Source organism: Amblyraja radiata, chromosome 5 (genome assembly GCF_010909765.2).
Source record: "Amblyraja radiata isolate CabotCenter1 chromosome 5, sAmbRad1.1.pri, whole genome shotgun sequence".
In the NCBI taxonomy this organism is placed as follows: domain Eukaryota; kingdom Metazoa; phylum Chordata; class Chondrichthyes; order Rajiformes; family Rajidae; genus Amblyraja; species Amblyraja radiata.
In genome coordinates, this window is record NC_045960.1 from 101202210 (window position 1) to 101228693 (window position 26484).

The 26484-nt window shown below is 43.6% G+C and overlaps 1 protein-coding gene across 6 annotated transcripts in view; it reads left to right on the plus strand.

The window, feature by feature from the left end:
• The window catches only part of adgrb3 (adhesion G protein-coupled receptor B3), a 713405-nt gene that overhangs the window by 469559 nt on the left and 217362 nt on the right, over window positions 1-26484 (plus strand). For all 6 annotated transcript variants that reach the window (XM_033021883.1, XM_033021886.1, XM_033021887.1 and 3 more), the window contains 2 exons: window positions 15610-15712; window positions 17170-17213. In XM_033021883.1, the coding sequence (XP_032877774.1) occupies window positions 15610-15712; window positions 17170-17213 (147 nt within the window). The remainder of the gene's footprint in view (window positions 1-15609; window positions 15713-17169; window positions 17214-26484) is intronic.

Below are 26484 nucleotides of genomic sequence, written 5' to 3' on the forward strand. Positions count from 1 at the left end.
ATTCACAGTTTGAGACAATATAGGAAACCATCCAATAAGTCTCAATATCCTTCTTATTCCCCGTAGCACTTTAAATGTTTCCCTTCAAATGTTTCCTCAGCATCTTCTTAATAGTGACTATTAAATATGTTTGCAGAACCCTGGTGAGACCACACCTGGAGTATTGTGTGCAGTTTTGGTCTCCTAGTTTGAGGAAGGACATTTTTGCTATTGCGGGAGTGCAGCGTCGGTTCATCAGGTTAATTCCAGGCGGGACTGTCATATGATGAAAGGATGGATCAACTGGGCTTGTATTCACTGGAATTTATAAGAATGAGAGGGGATCTTATAGAAACATATAAAATTATTAAGGGATTGGACAAGCTAGGTGCAGGAAAAATGTTCCCTATGTAGGGGGAGTCCAGAACACGGGGTCACAGTTTAAGAATAAGGGGTAGGCCATTTAGGACCAAGATGAGGAAAAACCTCTACACCCAGAGAGTTATGAATTTGTGGAATTCTCTGCCATAATAGGCAGTGGAGGCTAATTCACTGGATGATTTCAAGCAAAAGTCAGATTTAGCTCTTAGGGCTAAAGGAATCAAAGGATATGGGGGAAAAAGCAGGAATGGTGTACTGACTTTAAATGATCAGCCATGATCATATTGAATGGCGGCGCTAGCTTGAAGGGCCGAATGCACCTATTTTCTATGTTTCTATGTTTCTCAGGCTGATCAGCACAACTTGCTGCATATAAAATAATCTCAACTCCCTTTTTATTCTTTTTGCCTATTAGCTTATCTCTGGACAGAAGGAACAGGTGACATTTTGGGTCGAGACCCTTCTTTAGATTGGACCCGACCAGAAACTTCACCCATTCCTTCTTACTCCAGCATTACTCCAGCATTTTGTGTCTATATTCGGTTTAAACCAGCATCTGCAGTTCCTTCCTACACATCATAGATATAAACGTTACCGGAAAGGTTTCACATTATGTAGAGATGTACAAACATTTATTAGCCACTTCATTTAAAAAATCACCCTGAGAACCATATAACCATATAACCATATAACAATTTCAGCACGGAAACAGGCCATCTCGACCCTTCTAGTCCGTGCCGAACACATAATCTCCCCTAGTCCCATATACCTGCGCTCAGACCATAACCCTCCATTCCTTTCCCATCCATATAACTATCCAATTTAGGATTGGAAGGCTCTGCGATGTACTATTCAAGCTCCACTGGCATTCCTTTCCAGACCACTTTTGTGTGACATTGACTCCTGCGTGCTAGACCATGGAACACATGGAACACCGGTCGGTGGGGGCGCTATGAGATGGCTGCCCTGCCAGCAGCGTGTTCGTTACTTCTACTTTTTTGTTTTTTTTGGTGTGTCTAGTGTTAGTTTGCTTGTCTCTTGGTATGTCTTATGTGGCGGGTGGTGGGGAGGGGAAAGGGGGAAATTGTTTTCGTTCGCCTCCTCGACGGAGAGGCACCTTTTTCCATGTCGCCTCCCTCACGGCCTAACACCATGGATTGGAGCGGTCTTTGCCGGAGTCGGGCCCGGAGTATCGGCAGCAGGTGCAGAGTGAACTTTCCATCGCGGAGTGGGCCTGTTCGCCAGAGAGGAGTGCTCCGATCGCTGGCCTGGTGTTGATGACATCATGGTCCGCTGATCTTCTAGCCGCGGGCGTGGAGTGGACTTACCAACCGGAGCCTAGGATCCCTCGCTGGGGATCACCGGAGAAGAGCTCCGACCGCCGGCCTGCGGCTTATAACAACCCGAAGCCGCGGACTCCGGTAGGAAAGTGCCGATTCGGGACCCCCAAGTTCCACCATCCCGACGTCGGAGTTTAGATCATCCCAACGAGAGGGCCTGGACATCAGGCCATCTGTAGCGGCGACTACGGAGGGTCTATGGCCCCGATCACGGGTGAACAAAGGAGGAGGACTGGCTGAACTTTGCTGCCTTCCACCACAGTGAAGAATGGATGTTTGTGTTAAATCTTATTGTGTATAATGTGTTCTTTTTAAGTGTAACGCTGCTGGCAAATTCATTTCACTGCACCTTTGGGCGCATGTGACGAATAAAATTGACTTTGACTTTGATTTAAGTGTCAGCTGGCCCTGGCAATTAGAAGTGCTTAGTTAAAATCCTACCAATGGCTTCAGATCAAAACCTTGCGCAACGTTCAGAGGAATACATCATCATGTCTGACGCCATTTATTGAGAGCCAGTGTAAACTGAGCCCCACCTGCTAAGATCCAGCAACCTACATGAGGAAGTGCATGCATTCCACAATGTAGCCATTACCAGCCAAGGCAGGTTGGAACGTAGACCATAGAGAAGTACATCACAGGAACAGGCACTTCGGCACCCAATGTCTGTGCTGAACATGAAGCAAAGGTAAACTGATCTTGTGTGCCGGTACATACCCGTACCCAACTCATTCACCAACTGTGTCATTGGAATGCCCATTTCTGTAGTATTGGATTGCCTGTGCAGCACTTTGCAGCACCCTTACGAACTTGCCCCCACCAAGCAACATGCCCCATCTACATTAGTCCCACATAAACCTACCCTAGTCATGTACCTGTCCAAATGTGTCTTGCATGTATGATAGTACCTGCCTCAACTACCTCCTCCTGTAGCTCGTTCCATATACCCACCATCATTTGTGTATGAAAGAAGCCCTTTAGGTCCCTGTTAAATCTTTCCCCCTCACCTTAAATCTATGTCCTCTGGTTCCTCATCCCCCACTCTGGGCAAAAAACTCTGTGCATTTAACCTACCCATTCCTCTGTTGATCTTGTACACCTCTATAAGATCACCCTTCATCCTCTTGCGCTCCAAGGAATGAAGTCTGAATGCATTAAACCTCTCCCTGTAGCTTAGGCCTTCCAGTACTGGCAATATCCTTGTAAATCTCTGCACCCTTTCCAGCTTGACAACATATTTCCTATAACATGGTGTCTAAAACTGAATACAATACTCTAAATGTCTGACAATTGTAACATGACCTCCCAACTTCTATACTCAGTACACTGACTGATGAAGGCCAATGTGCCTAAAGCCTTTTTGACCACCTTATCTACCTGCGACTCGGCCTTCAAGGAACCATGAAACTGCACTCTGAGATCCCTCTGCTCTACAACACTCCCCAGGGGCCCACCGTTCACTGTGTAGGCCCTGCCCTTGTTAGACTTCTCTAAGATGCAACACATCACATTTCTCTGTAGTCAATTCCATCAACCATTCCTCCGCCCAACTGATCAAGATCCTGCTGCAATCTTTTACAACCATTAAACTGAAATGCCAAAGCAAACTACCACTGGTGCTGGATGCCTACTGAGTATTTCCAGCACTTCTTGTTTCATTTTATTGAAAACGTTGAAAAGATCAAATTCATCTGGGGTGTAGGTGCGGGTTATGATCTGTCAGCCACACTGCCACGTTAAATAAAGCAGATTAAATGCGCAAAGGTCATCGAGAGCTACAACATGGATGCAGGCCTCCTGGCCCACTGAGCTAAGGCAGAGTCCACGCATTAATTTGTCCCACATTCCATCACTCACGTACACACGAGGGCAATTTACTGCGGACAATTAGCCTACAAACCTGCACATCGTTGGGATGTGTGGGAGATTTAGAGCATCAGGAGGAAACCCACGTGATCACAGGGAGAACATGCAAAGTCCACACAGATAGCACCCGAGGTCGGGATTGAACCCACGTCTCCGGTTCTGAGAAGCTGTGGCTCTACAAACTGCGCCGCTGTGCCAACCTGAGTCAAGACTCAATTGAAGGGTGTTTAATTATCATATTACCAGGAACAAAACAAGGAAATTCTAGCTGGATGCAGCTTCATCGGCACATGAATGCAATAACACAACAACTTAATATACAATAAGCAATAGTATGCTCAAGAGATTATTCCACTTGTGAGCACATTTCACAAAGAGAGGACATGCGAGTCTTACAGCAAGAGTGATTGCCCTTCTCCCATGTGAAGCCCAAGGACATACACGCTGTTTTGAAGATGGAGATTTCTCTCTGTGCTGCGGGGAAGCTTGGCATTTCGTTTTTGAAAATACTGCCCATCTCCATAAATCAAAATCAGCGACGGGAAAATGTGAAGAAGCTAACTTGGCGTCAAGCTCATTAAGATATTCACACCTTTGCTGACAACTGATAATTTATTTCAGGTTAAATTGATTTACATTGCGGTAGCTGCCAATCCTTAGGCAAGTGTTTCCTCTGGACCACATAATGATTTTCAGCACCATGAATAATGAGAATGATTGAACAGAAAATAACACAGCAACACATGGCGGATGGCTATAAATACTTTCTGTACCATGGTTATCATTGTGAACAACAACATTTGCTGGAGAATACAGCCACCTTTTAAAAAAAAAACTCTCAGCAAAAATGCAGAATCTTTGGCTCACAATCCGATTCCTAAATTCGGTTAATTATATTTTTTTATAAAGTAAAGTTCACAGCCAAAAATTCACATTTCACGTTTTCCTTCTGCTTATTAAACAAGAGAGCTGGCAAATATAAGTGGAATAGATATAAACCAAATGACTGGCATGTAACCAATAACGATAATTTGTATTTATAGCATCTTAGATATAATAAAATCTCTCTTAGCCCTACTGAGACACTTAAAGAGATATTAGCAGGGCGGGCTAAAGTTGTTTGGTGAGTTCAAAGAAGATAAGTGAGTTGAGTGTTGGGGAATTCCTTAAATTAAAGCCTTGGCAACTGAGACAAGAATTGGATGAGCAGGGCAGCACAGTGGGGCAGAGTTGCTGCCTTACAGCTCCAGGGACCCGGGTTTGATCCTGACTAAGGATACTGTATGTATGCCGTTTATACGTTCACACTGTGCCCGTGTGGGTTTTCTCCGGGTGCTCCGGTTTCCTCCCAAATTCCAAAGACCTACAGGCATGTAGGTTAAGGGCCTGTCCCACGAGCAAGCGAGTGCATGCGGCAAGCACGACCTAATGTGGTCGCTTGAGCCGTACGGCCTTGCGGGGCCGGTCCCACTTCGATCGCCGGAGCCGTATTGAGTTGTGCGGAGCTGGAGTTGTGTGGAGCCGACATCGCGCGGAGCTCCGAAAAACTGACAGGGGTCAAAAATTCCGCGTGGCAACGGCCTACCGGCCCACAGCCGCCTCGACACCGTACGCACCGCCTCGATGGGTATACACAGCGTCTCGACGCCGGACACAGTGTCTTGACGCCGTACATCACGCACGAACTTCCCGCGGACTTCGCTCGAACTTCACGTCACTCACTCGACCTCCGCGCGGCCCCCTTTTCCGGTTTGGTCGCGCTCGCTGCATGCAGTCGCATGTTGGTAGGACCGGCCCTGTACGGGGATCACTCGACCTCCACGCAGCCCCCGCTTCCGGTTTGGTCGCGCTTGCCGCATGCGGTCACATGCTCGTGGGACAGGCCCTTAAGTTGGTTTCGGTAAGTTGCAAAATTGTGTTAGTGTTAGTGTTAGTATACGGGGTGATCACTAGTCGGCAGGGACTCGGTGGGCCGAAGGGCCTGCTTCCACGCTGTTTCTCTAAAGTAGAGTAGAGGGATCACAGAGGTAGGAATGCAAGAGTCCACAAAAGGATTGGAAAACATGAACAAAAAAACTGATAATTAGTGCCTTAATTTAAATCAAACAGAAAACAGCAATCAAAAGGAATGAAGATGAAAATGAAAATACAGATGACAGTTATAAATGGTAAGTTTACTGAAGATGGCCAGGAGTGCATTGGCAATGGAGGCACAGGTGCTCGAATCTTGCATAGAGCATAAAGCGCTGGAGTGACTTAGCAGGTCGGGCAGCATCTCCAGAGGAGATGATGAGGTGATGTTTCGAGTCTGATGAAGGTCCTGACCCGAAACATTGCCTGTCCTTGCCCCTCCAGAGATGCTGCCTGACCCACTGAACTACTCCAACGCTTTGTGTTAAGTGCATTGGCATAGTCATGCAGAGAAGTAACAAAAGTTTGATCGTGAGTCTGAGCTGCACTTGAGCCATAGACATTGTCAGAGCTGGAAAATAGACACTGTAGAATGGCTGTTGCATACTAGCCAATTATAATGTTTGTTAGTAGTGACTCCGCCTATTATGTGCTTCATATTATCAAGAGCTTGCTTATGCTAGTTAGTATGAGTAGCAGCTCGGAGATGTAACATCTGCAGATCCTTGCTGTAAGTAGATTTGATAAACATGTGTTGTATATTGATGTGTGCTCGAGTTGACTCATTACAGACACTAAAAGCTGGAGTTACTCACTGGGTTAGGCAGCATCTCTGGAGAAAAGGAATAGGTGACGTTTCGGATCGAGACTATTCTTAGTGCACAAAGAGTGAGAAGACAGGTTTGATGGAGGTGACCAATTTCCTCTTGGATGTTCTGTCAATGCCTTCATAATCTTGTCTCCAGTAGTAAAGTGTCAACAACCTGAGGATACAGATTTACAAGAAAGAACCAGTCGACCTGTGGAAACATTACAACTTCTTGTGATTTGTGTTCCACTGAAATGGAAAGAGACAGGAACAGATTCAATAATAGCTTTAATAGGGGCTGAGATGAGTACTTTGAGGGGAGAAGGGGACATGATTACAAGGACAGACATTGAGATTGGGATGAATTGAATTTCCCCCCCAAAGCTCCATCATGAGCGGAACAATCTCCTTCTGTACTTTTATCATTCCACATTTGTCAATGACTTAAAACTGGAGAGGTGAAGGTGTGAATGTGAAGATATATCCAAGATATTCTTTAATTTGACGTTCCTAGTGAAGTTTATCTCGCTGACAGAGATGCTCAGGAAGCAAGAAGCTCCAAGCCAAAATCTTTCCTAACATAGCACACAATTTTATAATCTGTAATTGGCTTTACTTTATTTTTATAATTAACAGTAAAATATAAATGAATCCTTCTACTTTGCAACACCTGAAGTAGAAACATTGTTGTTGGGAATATAGATACCAGGTTACGTTCTCGATGCCCCAGGTTGTACCTTTATCCACAGTGTATCTTAGTGAAGACCAAATGTTGTATAATGACGACGTTTTGAATCCATTCCCAGGTGGGGCATAATGAGCAAGGGAAAAATATTGCCGACCCCCCTATTGTTCGCAGGGATGGTGGTGGTGAGAGCCGATTTGTGTAACCACTGCAGACCATTCGTGGAGGTACTACCACAATGTTAATATTAAGAGAGTTCTAGGATTGAGACTCATAACCGATACGATACGATACAACAGAACTTTATTTATCCCAGGAGGGAAATTTGATCTGCCAACAGTCAAAAAACACAAACTACATGAAATATGAAATTAACGTAAAGAGTGGAAAGGATTGGGGATGTGCAAAGATTGGGGGGGGGATAGGGGGGATAGGGGGGAGGGGAGGGGGAGTGGAGTCAGTCTACCCCACGACAGAAGGGGAAGGAGTTGTACAGTTTGATAGCCACGGGGAAGAAGGATCTCCTGTGGCGTTCTGTACTGCATCTTGGTAGAACCAGTCTGTTGCTGAAGGTACTCCCAGTCCTCGGGTTGACCTGTGTGTCATTAAGGGGGTGAGCTGTATTGTCCAGTATGCTCCGCAGTTTGAGGAGCATCCTCCCTTCCAAAAGCACCTCCCACGATTCCAACTCTCCCCCCAGGATGGAGCCAGCCTTCCTGATGACTATAGTGAAGGTTGATACATTTCAACATGGGATTCAACTTGAAGGTGATCACTGGGTGGCACCCGTAATGGCCGCTTCACCAACAGCCTCTCGTCTCTTCTCTGTTTTTATTATTTTGATTATGTCTTAAATGTATGCTTTAATGTTTCTTGGTATGTTTTATGTGGGGAGTGGAAGGGGGGAATCGGGGGAAACATTTTTCATTCACTTACCTCTACGGAGATGCGATTTTTCTCTTGTGTCACATCTCCGTCCCCCCTGTGGCCTTCAACGTGGAGTGGTGTGGCCTTTCCGGGAGACTAACCCGGAGCTTCAAGCCGCGGGCGCGGAGATCGCAGAGTGGACAATCCTTTGCCGAGGAACGTCAGCGAAAGTGCTCCGAACGCGGGGCCTGTGGACTTTAACACCATGAAGCCACGGGCTCCGGTAAGATGGGGCCAACATCAAGAGCTCCATGGTGTTCCGATCTGTCCCGACGCCGGAGTTTCGATCATCCGAATGCAAGGGCTTAAACATAGGCGACTGCCGGCACCCGTCATAAGTCGCCGAAAATTTTCAACATGTTGAAAATTAAGCGCCGACCAGAAAGACGCCACGACTCTTTGGGTGGCTAGGAAACTCCTCACGACCATACAGGCGACACCCTGGCGACATGTCACGGGGTGAGGCCTGTATGGCCGTGAGTAGTCGCCCAAAGAGTCGTACCTTGTTCTGGTCGCTGCTGGATTTTCAACATGTTGAAAATTTTCGGTGACCAAAAACCTGGAGTAACTCAGCCGGGCAGTCAGCATCTCTTGGAAGCTGCCTGTCCCGCTGTCTTGCTCCAGCTTTTTGTATCTATTTTCAGACATACTGTAAATAGATACAATCAGTTCAATCTCAAGTACTACAGATGGGTAAGATTGAGAGTGCAGAATATAATTCTCAGTCTTGTAATTCATTGTAGAGCATCAGTTCCTTAGGCAAAGTCCAATGTCCTCAATGGGGTAGAAGGAAGGACCGTTCAGAGGGCAGAAAACGGCTGGGACGATCTTCCTGAGTCTGATGGTGCGCTTGCAAGCTTCTGCCGGACGGGTGCAGGGAGAAGAAGAAATAACTGGGGTGGGGCAAGTCTTTGATCATGTTGGCAGATTTTCCAAGGCAACATGACGTGCGATGAAGTCAATGGTGCGATATCTGGCCTGTGTGATGGACTGGACTACATCTACAACTACTTTGTCTTGGCTAGAGCTGTTCCCAAACCAAGACTGTTGAGCAAGTGCAGGCGCTGGCATGCCTTCTTGGCTGCTATATCAATATGGTTGGTCCATGACACATTATTGGTAATGTTAACACCAAGAATCTCTCATTCAATTCCACATCCGCGCCATGATGATAGTGTTTTTGTGAACCTCAGATTGGAGTAGTTTAATTTTGTCTAGAGATACAGCAGAGAAACATATCCTTCGCCCATTGAGTCCATGCCAACCATCGATCATCCATTCATACTAGTTGTATTATAATCCCACTTTCTCGACCACTTTCTACACATTAGGAGCAATCTACACATTAGGTGCCAATTAAACCTACAAGCCCACATGCCTTTGAGATGTGGGAGGAAACAAGAGCACCCGGAGGAATCCCACGCAATCAGAGAACGTACAAACTCCACACAGACACCACCCGAGGTCAGGATTGAACCTGGGTCTTTAGTTTGGTGAGGCAGCAGCTCTACCAGCTGTGCCGCCGTGCCGCCAAGTGGTGAGAGGTTAAAGATGTCTGTGATACTCTGTCAACTTATTTGCATAGATCCTGAGGACGCGACCAGGGACCATCCAAACCAGTTGCTTTCCATGGGTCCACTATCAGGAAAGCCAATTTGATGTATACCACTATAGCCACTGTAACTGTTGGTATAGGCATACCTGAGACTGGTGGAGTGGGTGGCATTCCACCACTGATCCTCTGTTGAAAGTGTGCGTAGAATGCATTGAGTTCATCGGGGAGGGGCCCACTGTTGCACCTGAGACTGCACAGAAACGGTTTTAAAATATTAAAGAGAAGTGATAATAAGATGAAACTAAAAAAAATCACCTTTGCCATTAAATACATGATAAAAAAAAACATAAAACCATGGGAATTAGTAGCGGAATGGGCCATTCATCCTCTAAAGCCATTCAGTAAGTTCACGACTAATCGGATCTTGGCTTCATTTCCACAGTGTCATAGAGAGTCAGAGAGCTATATAGTGTGGAAACAGGCCCTTCGGCCCAACTTGCCCACACCGACCAACATGTCCCATCTACACTAGTCCCACCTCCCTGCATTTGGCCTTTCTTGCCGGTTTGCCATATCCCTTAGAAACATAGAAATTAGGTGCAGGAGTAGGCCATTCGGCCCTTCGAGCCTGCACCGCCATTCAATATGATCATGGCTGATCATCCAACTCAGTATCCCGTACCTGCCTTCTCTCCATACCCCCTGATCCCCTTAGCCACAAGGGCCACATCTAACTCCCTCTTAAATACAGCCAATGAACTGGCCTCGACTACCCTCTGTGGCACGGAGTTCCAGAGATTCACCACCCTCTGTGTGAAAAAAGTTCTTCTCATCTCGGTTTTAAAGGATTTCCCCCTTATCCTTAAGCTGTGACCCCTTGTCCTGAACTTGCCCACACCGACCAACATGTCCCATCTACACTAGTCCCACCTCCCTGCATTTGGCCTTTCTTGCCGGTTTTCCATATCCCTTGATTCCCATTTTATTCTAACAATCGTACCTTTCATTTATGAAGCCTTGAAGGAAGCCATTTAGCCCTCTGAGTCTCTGCAGCTTCTTTGTAGAAAAATATAATCACTTCCATTCCTTTGCTCTTTCTAAGTACCCCTGCAAGTTATTCATCTCTCTCTTGCTTAAAGTCGCAATTGACTGTCTGTATAATCCTAGCATGCAGTGAGCACTGGAATTAACTCTTTGCCTCTTACAATTACGGAAAGGATTTTATTTTAGACTCTTTGCAGTGTCCATTCGTTATATATGAGGTGATCAGTATTGTGGTCAATGGAAAGTTTTCTTGAAACAGTCGCGCTTTCCTTTGTGTTTGTATTGGCAGAAAAAGGTGAATAGGTGACAACCAGATCTACAACTTGCAGTTAGCTCGTTAAAAATGTGATATGTGCATTTACCCGCAGAAATTGCATACCATCTTTCCTAAAGTACTGGTTTGTTTTGGCCTGATTATTAATCCATCTACTGAAGTAGGAGCAAAATGCAGACATGTGGGGGAGAAAAATGAATTTTAATGCAAATAAAAAGTGAAAAACTAATATTATAACTATGAATGGAAAACAAAAAGATTTTGCACTATATCAAGTCAAGAGTGTTTTATTGTCATTTGTCCCAGATAGAACAATGAAATTCTTACTTGCTGCAGCACAGCAGAATATGTAAATATAATACAGTGTAAAACGATGTATAAACGAAGCAACTTCCATTGTTATTTTGAGCTCTAACAATGCAATCAACTTTCGTTCCTCATTTTGAACTAAATTTAATTTGCTTTTTTTATCCAAGCTGTTTCACCATTGCACAAGTTGAAAGATGTGGCTAATTTTATGCCGAGCTACAAAGAACAATTCCACGGTGCCTTTTTATTTCAAACCGATGTGGTTTCAAAACAGAAGAAGTCATTTGCATTACAACAGTTGGGAGTGAAATTAAATCAACAGCCGCATAAAAAAAGCACATACTCATTCCATTAATTGCAGCATTGATGTTAAAACGAAAGATTTAGGAATGTGGGTTGAGGGAGGGCAAGTGAAGAAAAGTGAGAAAAGAGACATTTAGAGGATAAATCTCTGAATTAACAACATTGCATTTTAAGATCTAATTAATGCACATAGATGATCTCATGGAAGAGAGGGAGACAGACATTCCACAGAATCCCAGATAATTGGAATCAAAAACATAAAAAAGCAAGCTGGAATTATTTAGCTGGGACTAGCCGCAGTGTAAAAGAGTTGATATTTCGGGTCAATGGCATTTAAAACTGACTGATAACAGACAGCAACAAAAACTGCTGTTGCAGAACTGAGGTCACATCAGCACGAACAATGTGATATTAATTTCTCAGGAGACTATCCTCAATATACCCTTGTACCCCTTTCACTATCAGCAATATGCAATATAATAGTGCCTTCAGTTATACATATTATGTGAAAATGTGTCAAACCACTTTGAAGAGATGTAAAATGTTAGAAAAACAGGTGCAAAGATCCAAAGACCAGCTGGGTCCATCTGTCAGCCTTGGTTATATTTAATGAATCAAAGGAAACATTTTTATGCATAACGTTAATAAGAGGCAAGTAAATTTCATGCCACACAAGTGACAGACAATGACTATTTCCTGCAAGGGAGAATCTAATCCCCACAATTGACATTCAATGGCATTACTGTCATCAGCTCTCCGACTAGTAACATCCTAGGTTTCATCACAAACCAGAAACTCAACTGGACCGCCATATAAATACCATGATGTTAAAAGCAATTAAAATCTTGCTTGCAACATTGTCACAGGCACATAGACTCAGACAACATACACACACATGAATTATATACAAATCACACATACATTCTCAAGTCAGTAAAATTAAATAGACTATGCAAAAAACAAGGCATTAGTACAAAAATATATAATTAGAAAGCAATTCCACGATACTGCAAGAGGTGGTCCTGTGAGATAGTATTATGGTTGTCCAGGTCTGTTCTTGAGGCAAGTCTTCAGTACTACTGCCAGATTGTTGTCAGGGTCCACAGCCTTTGATGCATCCAATGACTTTATCCATTTCTTGCTACCATGTGAAATTAATTGAATTGGTTGTGAATGAGCAACTATCATCCAGAGGTCCACTGGATGAAGCTGCACTTTGGTAGGATCAATAGAGGTAGAACCTACACATGAATGGTAGGGCCTTAGGGAGTAGACAATAGACAATAGGTGCAGGAGTAGGCCATTTGGCCCTTCGAGCCAGCACCGCCATTCAATGTGATCATGGCTGATCATCCCCAATCAGTACCCCGTTCCTGCCTTCTCCCCAAATCCCCTGACTCTGCTATTTTTAAGAGCCCTATCTAGCTCTCTCTTGAAAGCATCCAGAGAACCTGCCTCCACCGCCCTCTGAGGCAGAGAATTCCACAGACTCACAACTCTCTGTTGTTTCCTCGTCTCCGTTCTAAATGGCTTACTCCTTATTCTTAAACTGTGGCCCCTGGTTCTGGACTCCACCAACATCGGGAACATGTTTCCTGCCTCTAGCGTGTTCAAGTCCTTAACAATTTTATATGTTTCAATGAGCTACCCTCTCATCCTTCTAAACTCCAGAGTGTACAAGCCCAGCTGCTCCATTCTCTAAGTATTGAGGAACCAATGGCAAAGTCATACAAGCATTGAACCCAAGCCTGATGCAGTGGAGAGTAGAAAGCAAGTCAGTCTCCCCTCACCCACAAACTGATTTACCAGGATGTAGCCTGGGATGGAGAGTTCCATGAAAAGAAGAGACTGTATAACCTGGGTTCGTTTACCTTGGAATGTATGCAGTTGAGGGGAGAACTTAGAAACATAGAAAATAGGTGCAGGAGGAGGCCATTCAGTCTTTCAAGCCAGCACCGCCATTCATTGTGATCATGGCTGATCGTCCCCAATCAATAAACCATGCCTGCCTTCTCCCCATATCCCTTGATTCCACCAGCCCCTAGAGCTCTATCTAACTCTCTTAAATCCATCCAGTGATTTGGCCTCCACTGCCCTCTGTGGCAGGGAATTCCACAAATTCACAACTCTCTGGGTGAAAACGTTTTTTTTCTCACCTCAATCCTAAATGGCCTCCCTTTTATTCTAAGACTGTGGCCCCTGGTTCTGGACTCGCCCAACATTGGGAACATTTTTCCTGCATCTAGCCTGTCCAGTCCTTTTATAATTTTATATGTTTCTATAAGATATCCCCTCATCCTTCTAAACTCCAGTGAATACATGCCTAGTCTTTTCAATCTTTCCTCATATGACAGTCCCGCCATCCCAGGGATCAATTTCGTGAACCTAGGCTGCACTGCCTCAATCACAAGGATGTCCTTCCTCAAATTAGGAGACCAAAACTGTACACAATACTCCAGATGTGGTCTTACCAGAGCCCTATACAACTGCAGAAGAACCTCTTTACTCCTATACTGAAATCCTCTTGTTATGAAGGCCAACATTCCATTAGCTTTCTTCACTGCCTGCTGTACCTGCACGCCAGCCTTCAGTGACCGGTGTACAAGGACACCCAGGTCTCGCTGTACCTCCCCCTTACCTAACCTAATCCCATTGAGATAATAATCTGCCCCCTTGTTTTTGCCACCAAAGTTGATAACCTCACAGTTATCTATATTATACTGCATCTGCCACGCATCTGCCCACTCACTCAACCTGTCCAGGTCACCCTGCAACCTCCTAACATCCTCTTCACAGTTCACACTGCCACCCAGCTTTGTGTCATCCGCATACTTGCTAGTGTTGCTCCTAATTCCCATCTTCCAAATCATTAATATATATGGTAAACAGTTGTGGCCCCAACACCGAGCCTTGCGGCACTCCACTCGCCATTGCCTGCCATTCTGAAAAGGACCCGTTCTTGACAGAGGTACACTGAAATTTCAAAGACATAAATGGGAGTGATAATAGTAAACATCTCCGCAACACAGATTTCTAAAACATAATGGAATAGGTTTAGGGTAAAGACTACAAGGTTTAATGAGGATCTGAGAAATAAAATGTTCACCCATATGGTGGTTGAAATCTGGCAAGGGGATACTCTCACGATATTTAAGATGTATCTAGACTGGTACTTGAATCACCAAGGTATAGACTGATTGTTGGTAAATGAGAATAATATTTTTTAGCACTTTTGGTAGCACTTTGGTAGCAAAACAGGAAGGCAGATTACTATCTAAATGGCATCAAGTTGGGAAAAGGGGAAGAACAGCGGGATCTGGGGGTCCTTGTTCATCAGTCTATGAAAGTAAGCATGCAGGTACAGCAGGCAGTGAAGAAAGTGAATGGCATGTTTGCCTTTATAACAAGAGGAATCGAATATAGGAGCAAAGAGGTCCTTCTGCAGTTGTACAGAGCTCTAGTGAGACCACAGTTTTGGTGTGCAGTTTTGGTCCACTAATTTGAGGAAGGACATTCTTGCTATTGAGGGAGTGCAGCGTAGGTTTACAAGGTTAATTCCCGGGATGGCTGGACTGTCATATGCTGAGAGAATGGAGCAGCTGGGCTTGTACACTCTGGAGTTTAGATGGATGAGAGGATATCTCATCGAAACATATAAGATTGTTTATAGCTTGGACAAGCTAGAGGCATGAAACATGTTCCCGATGTTGGGGGAGTCCAGAACCAGGGGGCCACAGTTTTAGAATAAGGAATAAGCCATTTAGAACGGAGACGAGGAAACACTTTTTCTCACAGAGAGTGGTGAGTCTGTGAAATTCTCTGCCTCAGAGGGTGGTGGAGGCAGGTTCTCTGGATGCTTTCAAGAGAGAACTATAGGGCACCTAAAAATAGTGGAGTGAGGGGATATGGGGAGAAGGCAGGAATGGGGCACTGATTGGGGATGATCAGCCATGATCACATTGAATGGCGGTGCTGGCTCGAAGGGCCGAATTGCCTACTCCTGCACCTATTGTCTATTGTCTATTGTCTATTAATATAGATAACCACATGGCCATGTTGAGTCGAATGGCATGTTTCTGTATTGTGTGACTTCCGGAGTTTATGACTTTAACTATTTCTTGAACTTTAATTGCTTCTGGGGAAGAATCTGAATTCAAGGAGCCGGTTTATTTTCTTTGGTACAATTGTTTTGTTCAATGTTTCCTCTTTTTGTTTCTTCTATTCCAGAAATTACACAGTTGTGAATTCGAAAGTGATTGCTGTAACAGTTAGACCGGAACCACAAATTAGCGAATCTTTGCTGGAGATCGAACTGGCTCACTTGGCGAATGTAAGTATCTCCAAGTTCACCACATGCAGCTCCAAGGAAACTTGGAGCCTCCATCCCCCAAGACCAACCCGTCAGTTTTGCACAGGATAATCTTGAGTTGAGAAGCATCATACCAGCAGATACATTTGCCTTCTTCACCAATGAATCTACATTTGCTGCCATCATTGGTGTTTTAAGGACTTGTGCTCTGTTTCCTAATACACCCTGGAACCCTACCATTCATGGTGTAATGTTCCAATCATGGTGTATGTACAAGACACAAAATGCTGGAGTAACTCAGCGGGACAGGCAGCATCTCTGGATAGTGGGAATGGGTGACATTTCGGGTTGAAGAAAGGTCTCGACCCGAAATATCACCCATTGAGTCTGAAGAAGGGTCTCGACCCAAAATGTCACCCATTCCTTCTATCCAGAGATGCAGCCTGTAGATTAACCATTATTAATTCACGCCATTTATAACCTTCACCACACATATGTGCATGCCACCCTTTACATGGTATTATAGTACTACACAAAGTCTCTCTCTCTCTCTCTCTCTCTCTCTGAGAGCGAGAGAGAGAGAGAGAGAGAGAGAGAGAGAAGCGAGAGGAGAAGCTTTTTAGGTTGTAGCCTCGGCAGACAGCAGACGAGAGGACAGAGCAGGAGAGTCGAGGAGAGAGATAGAAGAGTTAGAGAGGAGAGAGAGGAGAGAGATGAGAAGAGATGATGGGACGAGAGGAAGAGAGGAGGAGAAGAATGAGAGAGAGAGCAGAGCAGGAGAGAGCGAGAGAGATAGAGAGAGAGAGAAGAGAGAGAGAGAGGAGAGAGAGAGAGAGAGAGAGAGAGAGAGAAGAGAGAGAGAGAGAGAGAGAGAGCAGAAGGCAGTAGAGAGAGTCGAGAGAGAACGAGAGAGCGCGAGAGGAGCAGAGAGAGAGAGAGAGGAGAGTAGAGAGAGAGAGCTCTCTCTATCTCTCTCTATACTCTATCTCTCTCTCTATCTATCTCCTCTCTCTCATCTCTCTCTCTCTCTATCTCTCTCTCTCTCTCCTCTCCCAGAATACCCCCCCCCCCCCCCCCCCACCCCCCCTCCCTCCCTCCCCCCGTCCCTCCCTCCCCCCCCTCCCTCCCTCCCAGACGTGAGCAGCTGGCTGTTTTAATGTTCCTGTATACTTAATGGAATAAAGTTGGATTTCACCATGCGTGTGTTTTTCATATGGGTCGCCGATAAACACTGCCTTACACACCGAGTTACTCCAGCATTGTGTGTCTTTTTTCTATGTAAACCAGCATCTGGAGTTCCATCCTCCACATGGTGTATGTATACCTGGGATGTGGATATTAGTGATAATGGTAACTTCTTATTTTATCACCCAAAGAAATTATGATGAAAGCAGACCATTTTTTGTGGCCTATCTCATTGGCCAAAAAGAGTGTATTGAGGAGGTGTACTTATAACTATTGTCTTTGATTATTTTTAGGGAACTTTTAATCCATACTGTGCACTGTGGGATTATGGCAAAATGTAAGTAACAATACACTCTTATTTCTTCATTATTTAGGAAAGTCATATTCTTTGGAATTATTTTGATTGTCTGAAGGTTTTTTTCCAAATGTATTTACCTCTTCCAAGAAATGAGGTGGATTGTGGAACCTGCTTGATGTGATGGAACTAGCATGACAGTTCTATGTAACAAGCTATACTGACCTGAGATCTTTCCCCATTTGTCATTGTACCTTAATTCCAGCAAACACAATGGTGATTAAGCAACTACAGTATGTCTGCAGTATGCAAAAGAGCCATATAGCAATAATCACTTCTGCATCATACACTAAGGAATAGAGTTCGTAAAATTGCATTGGCAGAGAGTTTCATGTATGTTGAGTCAGTATTAAAAATTCATTTGCGGATGGAATATTATGTGAGCTGATTCAGTGTCTGCACGGTTTTCATGTCTGCTCTTAAATATGGACTCTGTTTGATATTGCTTTGGTAGAGGCAATCATTCATTGAGTGGTAGAGATATTATGAGTCAAGGCACCAGATTGATGGCGTAGCACTTGGTGTGCAATTCCTGCTCAGAATTATGTGATCCTAGAGGGTAAGACGGTGGTTGTAGTCTATATGGATTTTAGTACGGCATTTGATAAAGTCCCCCATTGCAGGCTGACCCAGAAGACTAAGATGCACAGGATTCAGCCATTTGGAGTCAGCATTAGTGTACTAATAGACAACAGAGGGTTTTGCTGGAAGACAATAATTTTGGCTAGATAGTTGTGACAGGCGGGAGTTCCTTAAGGGTTCGTGCTGTTGTTTGCTATAAATATAGATGACTTGGAGATGGGTTGGTTAATATGTTTTCAGAAAAAAACATGATTGTTGGAGTTTGTGAACTGTGAGGAAGGCTATCAAAATGTGTAGTAAGACACAGTTCAGCTACCAGAATTGGCAGATCAAGTTTAATCCAAGCAAGTATGAGATATTGCACTTTAGAAGGTTGAATGTAAGGGGAAAGTATACAGTTAATGGCAAGCCCATTGACAGTATTAAAGAATAGAGGGATCTTGGGGTCATAGCTCCCTGAACGTGGGTGGTACTGTGGTGCAGCTGGTAGAGCTGCTGCCACACAGCACCAGAGACTCGGGTTCGATCCTGACCTCGGGTGCTGTCTGTGTGGAGTTTGCACGTTCCCCCTTGGACCGTGTGGATTTCTTCTGGGTTCTCTGGTTTCCTCCCACATTCCAAAGATGTGCGGATTTGTCAGTTAATTGACCTCTGTAAATTGCCCCAAGTGTGTAGGAAGTGAATGATATAGAACTAATGGCAATGGGTGATCGAGAGTTGGCATGGGCTTAGTGGAGTACAGGGCCTGTTTCCATGCTGCACCTTGAAACCTAACCAAACTAAACAAGTAGATAGAGTGGTAAAGAAGGCATGTGGGATGTTTGCCTTCATTGATCGGGGAATACAGTTTAAGAGTAAATAAGTCATGATACAGCTCTATAGGAATTTAATTAGGTTGCATTTGGTGTATTGTGTACAGTTCTGGTTGCCCCATTACAGGAAGGATGTTGAAGCTTTGGAGAGGGTGCATTACCAGAATGCTGCCTGGATTAGAGAGTGTTATCTATTTGGAGAGGTTAGACAGACTTGGATTGTTTTCTCTGGAATGCTGTAGGTTGAGGGGAGACCTGATAGAAGTATGTAAAATTATGAGAGACATAAATAGGGTCATAGCTTTAAAGTGAAAGTTTAAAGGAGATGCGTTGGGCATGTTTTATACGCAGAGGGTGGGGGGTGCCTGGAATGTGCTGCCAGGAGTGGTGGCGATTAAGAGGAATTTAAGTGGCTTTTAGATAGGCAAATGGATATGGAGGGAATCTGCGCAAGTAAGAGATGGTGCACTTTAAGAGGGGGAAATATACAGTTAACAGCAAGACCCTTCACCTTTAGGAATGGAATAAGCAGGCAGATGTGAGCTTGCCATGTGGATATTGCAGGCCAAAAGGTATTTTCCTGTACTGTACTTTTCTATGTTCCATGTTCTATGTTAATTAGATAACTGGGTGGGTTATATTCAGCTACGATCAATGGCAGAAACCAGATTTTAATGGCATCGGTCCCATTATATAACCTGACTGATTTTGACTCCCAGTCACCTAAATGCAAAGAAAACCAAGGAATATGTATATTCAGCTGCTCATTCAAAATATCACCTACTTACACGATAGCCCACTGTGAATAATTAACCACTGAACAGAAAAATAAGGCAGCTTAACAGCATTTTCTGCAATAGATGAATCTCAAGTTCACTTTATGCCAACAGCACGCATCAAATGACAATTGATATTACAATAATAATTTCCAAAGCTGAAAAAATAAAAGCGCATAATAATCAGTTTATTAGAATAAACCAAAATAAAGTAAACATTGTGTAATAATCCATTGGTTAAATATTTGCACTTTACCTAAAAATAAAAGTTAGCAAGTGTGATGAGTATTATGGTGCTCTATTCAACCCTTGGACATTGAGGGTAAGGCTAGTGTTTAGTGCTGATTCCAAATTACCTTTGAGGAGGTGGTAGTGAGATGCCTACTTAAGCTAATGAACCTGTTCCCATTGTTAGATGGGCAACGATTATCCTTTCATCCGTAGAATGAATTGATACTCAAACTCCATTCATTATCCAGCAATAATGAATGGAGTGCGATATATTTTCAAGTCAAGGAGGGAAACTATCCACTGAGATCATCTGACATCTGCTGCCTTTGGAGGAGGTCACAGGTTCGGAGCTGATGTCGAGGAAGACGAGGTATTTGTGCAGTTTTGGGTGGGGTGACAATTGTGGATTTCTGTATTCTGGAGAGTGTTGAACTGGTACACTTTGGGACAACTGGGAAATGATCAATCTTATTCCAGACTGTAGCTTGCACATGGTGAGACTTTGTCTAAACTTGTCCACTGAGGTCTCTGGACTTGGCATTTAAACCTGTAAACTTTTGCCTCAGAGACTGCTACCAAATGAACCCTTGCTGGGGAAGTTAAGAAGGTGCAAAGTTATATTTGAAGAATAACAAGTGAGGGGCAAAACCCATCAATGTAAGTGCTGTGATGCTCTTCCCCTCATCTTATACTCAGACTGGCAGCTCAGCAGTAAACAATGGCTAGGCAGGGCATGTGAGTACATCGTCAATGAAGTGATGGAAAATTTGCCTGTTTGCTTTCCTTAGGAATGCTAGGCAAACGTTTTTATTAATGTAATAAGCAATGCAAGAGGTAATACTAAGGAGATTTGGACAAACATAAGGAAACTAACTGGAAATAATATCATCAACAAGAACATTAGGGAGTTGCAACTAAATGAAAATCTGACTAATGATCCAAATGAGATTGCAACAGCCCTTAACACGTATTTTATAGATTCTATGAAGAACTTGACTCATAGTTCCTGTTCCGCAGTCCGACATGCTATGCCGCTGAACACTGCTTCTCCGGTTCTTATTTTGAATGAAGTGTCTCAGCCATGGGTTAACAGGATTATTTGTCGTCTTAAAAATTCAAAAGCCGAAGATGCTTTTGGTATGGATATAATGTTTCTTAAAGCTCATAAGCAGTCACTCATTGCTCCAATTACCAGCATCATCAACAAGTCCATAAACGAATGTGTATTCCCAAATTCTTGGAAATCTGCAGTAATAACTCCAATTTTAAAATCAGGAAATCCCACTATAATTAGTAATTATAGACCAATAAGCATTCTCCCGGCAATTTCCAAAATAGCTGAAAAATGGGTTGCAGGACAGATAATTAAACATTTAAACAATAGTCCATATACCCTAAACCCAATGCAGTTTGGCTTCAGAAAATATCACTCCACTGAGACGACACTTTGCTTCCTTTTGGAAAATCTGAAGTCCAAAATTGATGCAGGTGGTGTTATAGCTGTTTTTCTTGATTTACGAAAAGCCTTTGATACTGTGAACCACCAGATCTTGATGACCAAATTGTCCTATTTTAACCTCTCTTTGAGCACGATGAAATGGATTGAGTCAAATATGGTACAGAGAAAACAATGTGTTAGAGTGCACAACAGTAAATCTGCAACTTCTAAAACCCCTCTTGGTGTACCTCAAGGTTCAATCTTGGGACCGCTATTATTCAGTCTGTACATTAATGATCTACCAAGTAGCTGTACATCAAATGTAACTTGCCAGATGTATGCTGACGATGCAGTTGTGTATGTACATGCCAAAAACAAACATCAAGCTGCACAAGACCTATCAGCTGCTATGATTAATGTGTCAAACTGGTTGCAGTTTTCTGATCTACATCTTAATGTGTCAAAGACTGTCTGTATGTTTTTCTCCAAAAAGGCAGGTACTGATGGAGATCCTGATGTGTTTGTACATGGAACAAAACTTAAAATTGTACATGAGTTTAAATATTTAGGAATCGTGATCGATTCACAGCTCTGTTTCAAACAACAGGTGAAAAGAACAGTAAATTTAATTAAATTTAATTTGTCCAATTTTAGATATATTAGAAATAATTTAACTATTGATTCAGCCAAACTATACTTTAATGCAATGATTGTGCCATACATGACCTACTGTATAACAACTTGGTCACTGGCATGTAAGTCCACACTAAAGCCTGTTGAAATTGCTTATAAACAAGCCCTAAAAACTCTTGACAAAAAGCCCAGAATGTACCATCACTGTAGCATCCTGAAGAAATTTGATCTGCTGAGCTGGGAAAACGTAATAAAATATTCGGACTCGATTTTGGTTTACAAAATCTTCCGTGGACTAGCCCCACCTCCGTTAAAGGACTTCATAAAGAAAAACACAAATAGGTCGACAAGAGCAGCCTCCAGGGGTGATTGTATAGTCCCGTTTAGGAAAAGTGTCTTTGGGCAGTCAGTATTTTCATATTGAGCGTCGCAGACCTGGAACGCGATACCATGCGTCATACGGGATCTGCCAACCCTTACCTCATTTACCAAACATCTAAAAACATGGTTACTGCAAAATCAAAACTGCAATCATAATCTACCTTAAAATTATCCTATGGTACTCTTTTATTGCTACTTTTTTACTTTATTGTTTGTTTTGTTTTGTTTTTGTCTTTTGTTTTGTCTCTTTTCTTATTGATTGATTGTGTTGTGATGTGTTTACCTTGGTTACCAGAGGGACTAAAGATGGAAATTAGCTACTGGCTACAATCTTGCGTATTACATGTAAATGTCTATTAATATGCACTGTCCCTAAATAAATAAATAAATTACAAATTACAAATAAAATTACATTGGCAGAAAGACAGAGCACACTCTTCACCTCCACTCACTCTCAGCATGGCATTCAAGATGAAAACCTGCCTGCCTGTTGTAGAATATGCCTGATTTGTAATTCACTGAAATCTATGACATGAAAAGCAAGCGAGTTCTGCAATGGACAGGTTATCCTCCCCTGCAGATACCCACAGATGGTAAACTACAAAATGAACTCCGTTCTGGGCAGTCTGCTCTGCCTGACCAGCCCGGCCAATGGAGAATAGCCCAACCATGTTTTCACCTTTCAAAATTATTTTATTAATTCCTGTATTAGTTGCCTGCTCTTATTCAAACAATACACTCTACCTCCCTGCAATTCAGAGATGATCAAAATCCACTGGTAGACTCCCTCAAGACCCTGCATTCCTGTTCTACCCACTCTCTGAATAGCCATTCACCTCTCGAATGACATTCATACCCATCCTATTCCAAAGAGAGCACAGATACAAGCAGAAGCATGCAGATGGCCAGACAGCCGAGTCTCATCAGGGGTCCTCCCAACCTGTCACTTTACTTATTGGAAGATTGGTTTGCAATAGCAGGAGGTCAGATGATAATTGGGATTATTGAGGGGATGCATAATTGCAGATTTCAAAGGGATGGCCTGCCGCTGTCTAGCCCCATGGTTATTTGTTGGCAATGGGAGGTAATTTTCCTTTTGTTCTAGTTGTGCCTTCTTTACCTTGATGATTGACTTCTTATCACACGGTGTCTTTTGAAAAGAACGGAAAAATAATTGTTGCATTGTGAGAGTTAATGAATTGGATGAATAATTGGGCAAATTTAGAGGCCGTAGCTAATTTGTTAATGGCTTATTTACAAACAATTAGAGGTAGCTGCATGGAATAATGTTGATTCCATTTTTGCTCTCCCATCACAGACTAGCTACATACCCAATGCTGGAAGGTGGGACAAGGATGGGTAGCTCTCCATTGACCATCATTGACATGATGGACTGGATGGCCTTCCTCTGTGTTGTCCATTTACTATGATTTTATGATACTAATGGAAGCTCGATATGAATGGGGAGAGTGGATGCTTTAGGGAGAGGATTTGGTAAAGTGAGTCGATAAGTTGAATATAAAATTGGTGGGGGTGTTTTCTGAGTGTGGTTAGTGGTGCCCTGCAAAGATCAGAGCTGGGATCTCTGCTATTTGAGATGTACTTAAATGATATGGATACAAATGTAGGCGGTCTGAAAAGTAAGTTTGTAGACAAAAAGAAACTTGGTGGAGTTTTGGCCAGAGAAGAAGATTGTCAAAGGATACAACAAGATATAAATCTATTGGAAATCTGAGCGGGGAAATGGCAAATGGGATTTAATCCAGAGGGGAGAGGTGATACATTTTGGGATGACCTTCACAAGTGGCTTCACAAGTGGCTTCACAAGTGATAAAGAGGGCATATGATTACATGCCTTCATCAGTTGAGGGAATAGGTTTAAAAGTTGGTAAGTCATGTTGCAGCAGTATAACATGTTGGTAAGGTCACATTTGAGGTATTGTGTGCAGTACTAGTAATCACACTACAGGAAGGATGTTGGGGCATTGGAGAGGGTGGAGAAGAGATTGCCTGGATTGGAGTTTATTAGCGGTTAGAAACAATTTGATTGATTTCTCTGGAGTGTCAGAGGCTGCGGGACAACCTGATGAAAGTATATAACATTATGAGAGATATTGATAGGGTGGATAGTTGGCCTTTTTCCCAATTTACTGTACACTTTCCTGATGCATTTGATCTACACAATGCATCACCTCATGCTTTGCCAAATCAAACTCCATCTGCCATTTCTCCACTCAGGTTTCTAACAGGTTTATATCCTGTTGTCTTGTTCCCAGGCTCAAAATGTCCCATATTAGAGGGCATGGGGCGAGTGGGGGAAAGTTTAAAGATATGCAAAAAGACTAGTTTTGTTTACACAGAGAGTGTACCTGGAATGAGCTGCCAGGGAGTTTGTTGAAGCAGATAAGATAGCAACGTTTAAGAGGCACTTAGAGAGACACATGTATAGTCATGGAGTTGAGGGATATGGCAGATGGCACGTGTGCAGGCAGATGGGATTAGTTAGCTTAGCATCATGGTTGGCGCAGATATGTTGGGCCTGTTCCTGTGCTTCCACCTTACACGCTCTCAGTTATATGTTCTTTGTTCTGAAGCCAATACAGAGGGTTTTTGTATTAATGAAGCTGCCAATACCCAATGGAGCCTCTCCATGCAACTGCAAAGGGAAGCCCAGAAACCCTGCCGTTCCCAAGTAAATGCAGAGGATAGGGGAAAGCTGGAGCAATTCAGTCACATGGCAGAAGAAGACAGGATTTTCAGACAAAACAATTGCCATTCTGTACTGTATGACTCTGCAACCCCATCTACTACCCTGCCCTCACCATTTTTCTTTGTTGCCTCTTCGAAAATGCTACCAAATTAATGAGACACGATTGAGTGAGTCAGCCATGTTGACTATCCATATTAGGCCCTGCCTTTGCAAATGAAAATTAATCTTGCCCTTTAGAATATTTTCCTGTAATTTCCATACTGCTGATGCAAGGCTCACCAACCTGTCGTTATCTGGCTTTTCCATTCTGTCCTCCTTAAATTAAAAAAAAAAACAACTTTAGCTAACCTGCAGTCTTCCTGTACATTGTTTGTGGCTATTGAAGATTCAGTTCAGCTCACCTCCCAACTAATCCCTCTTCCCATCATACCTCCTCAATTCATCCCAAATGCTGACACGCCCCTCCTCCTCACCACTTCCCCAAATTATCAGGTCTATTCACCCCTTCCCCTACTCATCATCCCACCTCGACTCAATTCTCCATTCTCACCTTTATTCAATTCCTTTCATCCTATTCACCCCTCTTTCCAACTGCATCCTGACACGACTCACCATTCCAACTCACCTTTACCCTGGAAGCCAGTCTCCATTCTCCTTATCACTGCCTCTGATTCACCCATTTCCCCAAATGACACCTCCTCTTGACCACCCCCAATTCACCCCACTCTGATTCAACCCCTCCCCACCACTCCCCTCCCTCACGAACCCCACCCTCCGGCTCATCGGTGTTCCCACTCACCTATTCCACCTGCCCCCTATTCATCCCATCCTCCAATTTAACCTTCCTCATCTCATCCTTTCTCAAATTAACTGCTCCGCCAATTCAACTCACCTTTCCTGGGAAAACTCCTTCCCCACCTCTCTCTCCATCTGATTTATCCCTTTTCTGAAGTCACCCACTGCCTGACTCATCCTTCCCCCATTTCACATTTTTCCTCAGACTCAACCTCATCTAAACTTACTCCTTTCTCAGTTCGACCCTCCCACCAACACACCTCTACTCCAGATTCACCTCTTTCCCCAACTTACCCTGTCCCCAACTCAAGCCCCTCTCCAGCTCACCCTTCACCCTGGGTCACTCTTCCACCTCACCCTCTCTGCCTCAAACATATTCTCGACTTCCCGCTCTCCAACTCAACCACCTCCTGCTTCAAACTGATCTCCAACTTCCCCTTCCCCATCTCCTGAAGACTTTTCACAGTTTTAATGCCAAGTTAGTAGCTCCTGATGCCTCTATTAGTAGCTACTGGATTTTTCTTGGTCAAATAGTTGTCTGGTCCCAATAAGCATCATTTATAAATCAACACAGGTCATAAGATCATAAGTGATAGGAGCAGAATTAAGTTATTCGGCCCATCAAGTCTACTCCGCCATTCAATCTGGCTGATCTAACTCCCCCTTCTAACCTCATTGTCCTACCTTCTCCCCATAACCCCTGACACCCGTACTAATCAAGAATCTATCTATTTCTGCCTTAAAAATATCCGTTGACGTGCTCCACAGCCTTCTGTGGCAAAGAATTCCACAGAACAGAAGGAACAAGCTAAATAAATGCAGAGCTCGAAGTTGAGAGGACGTGGCATATCAGAAATCACTGGGACATGGCTACAAGGCCATCAGCGTTGGTGTG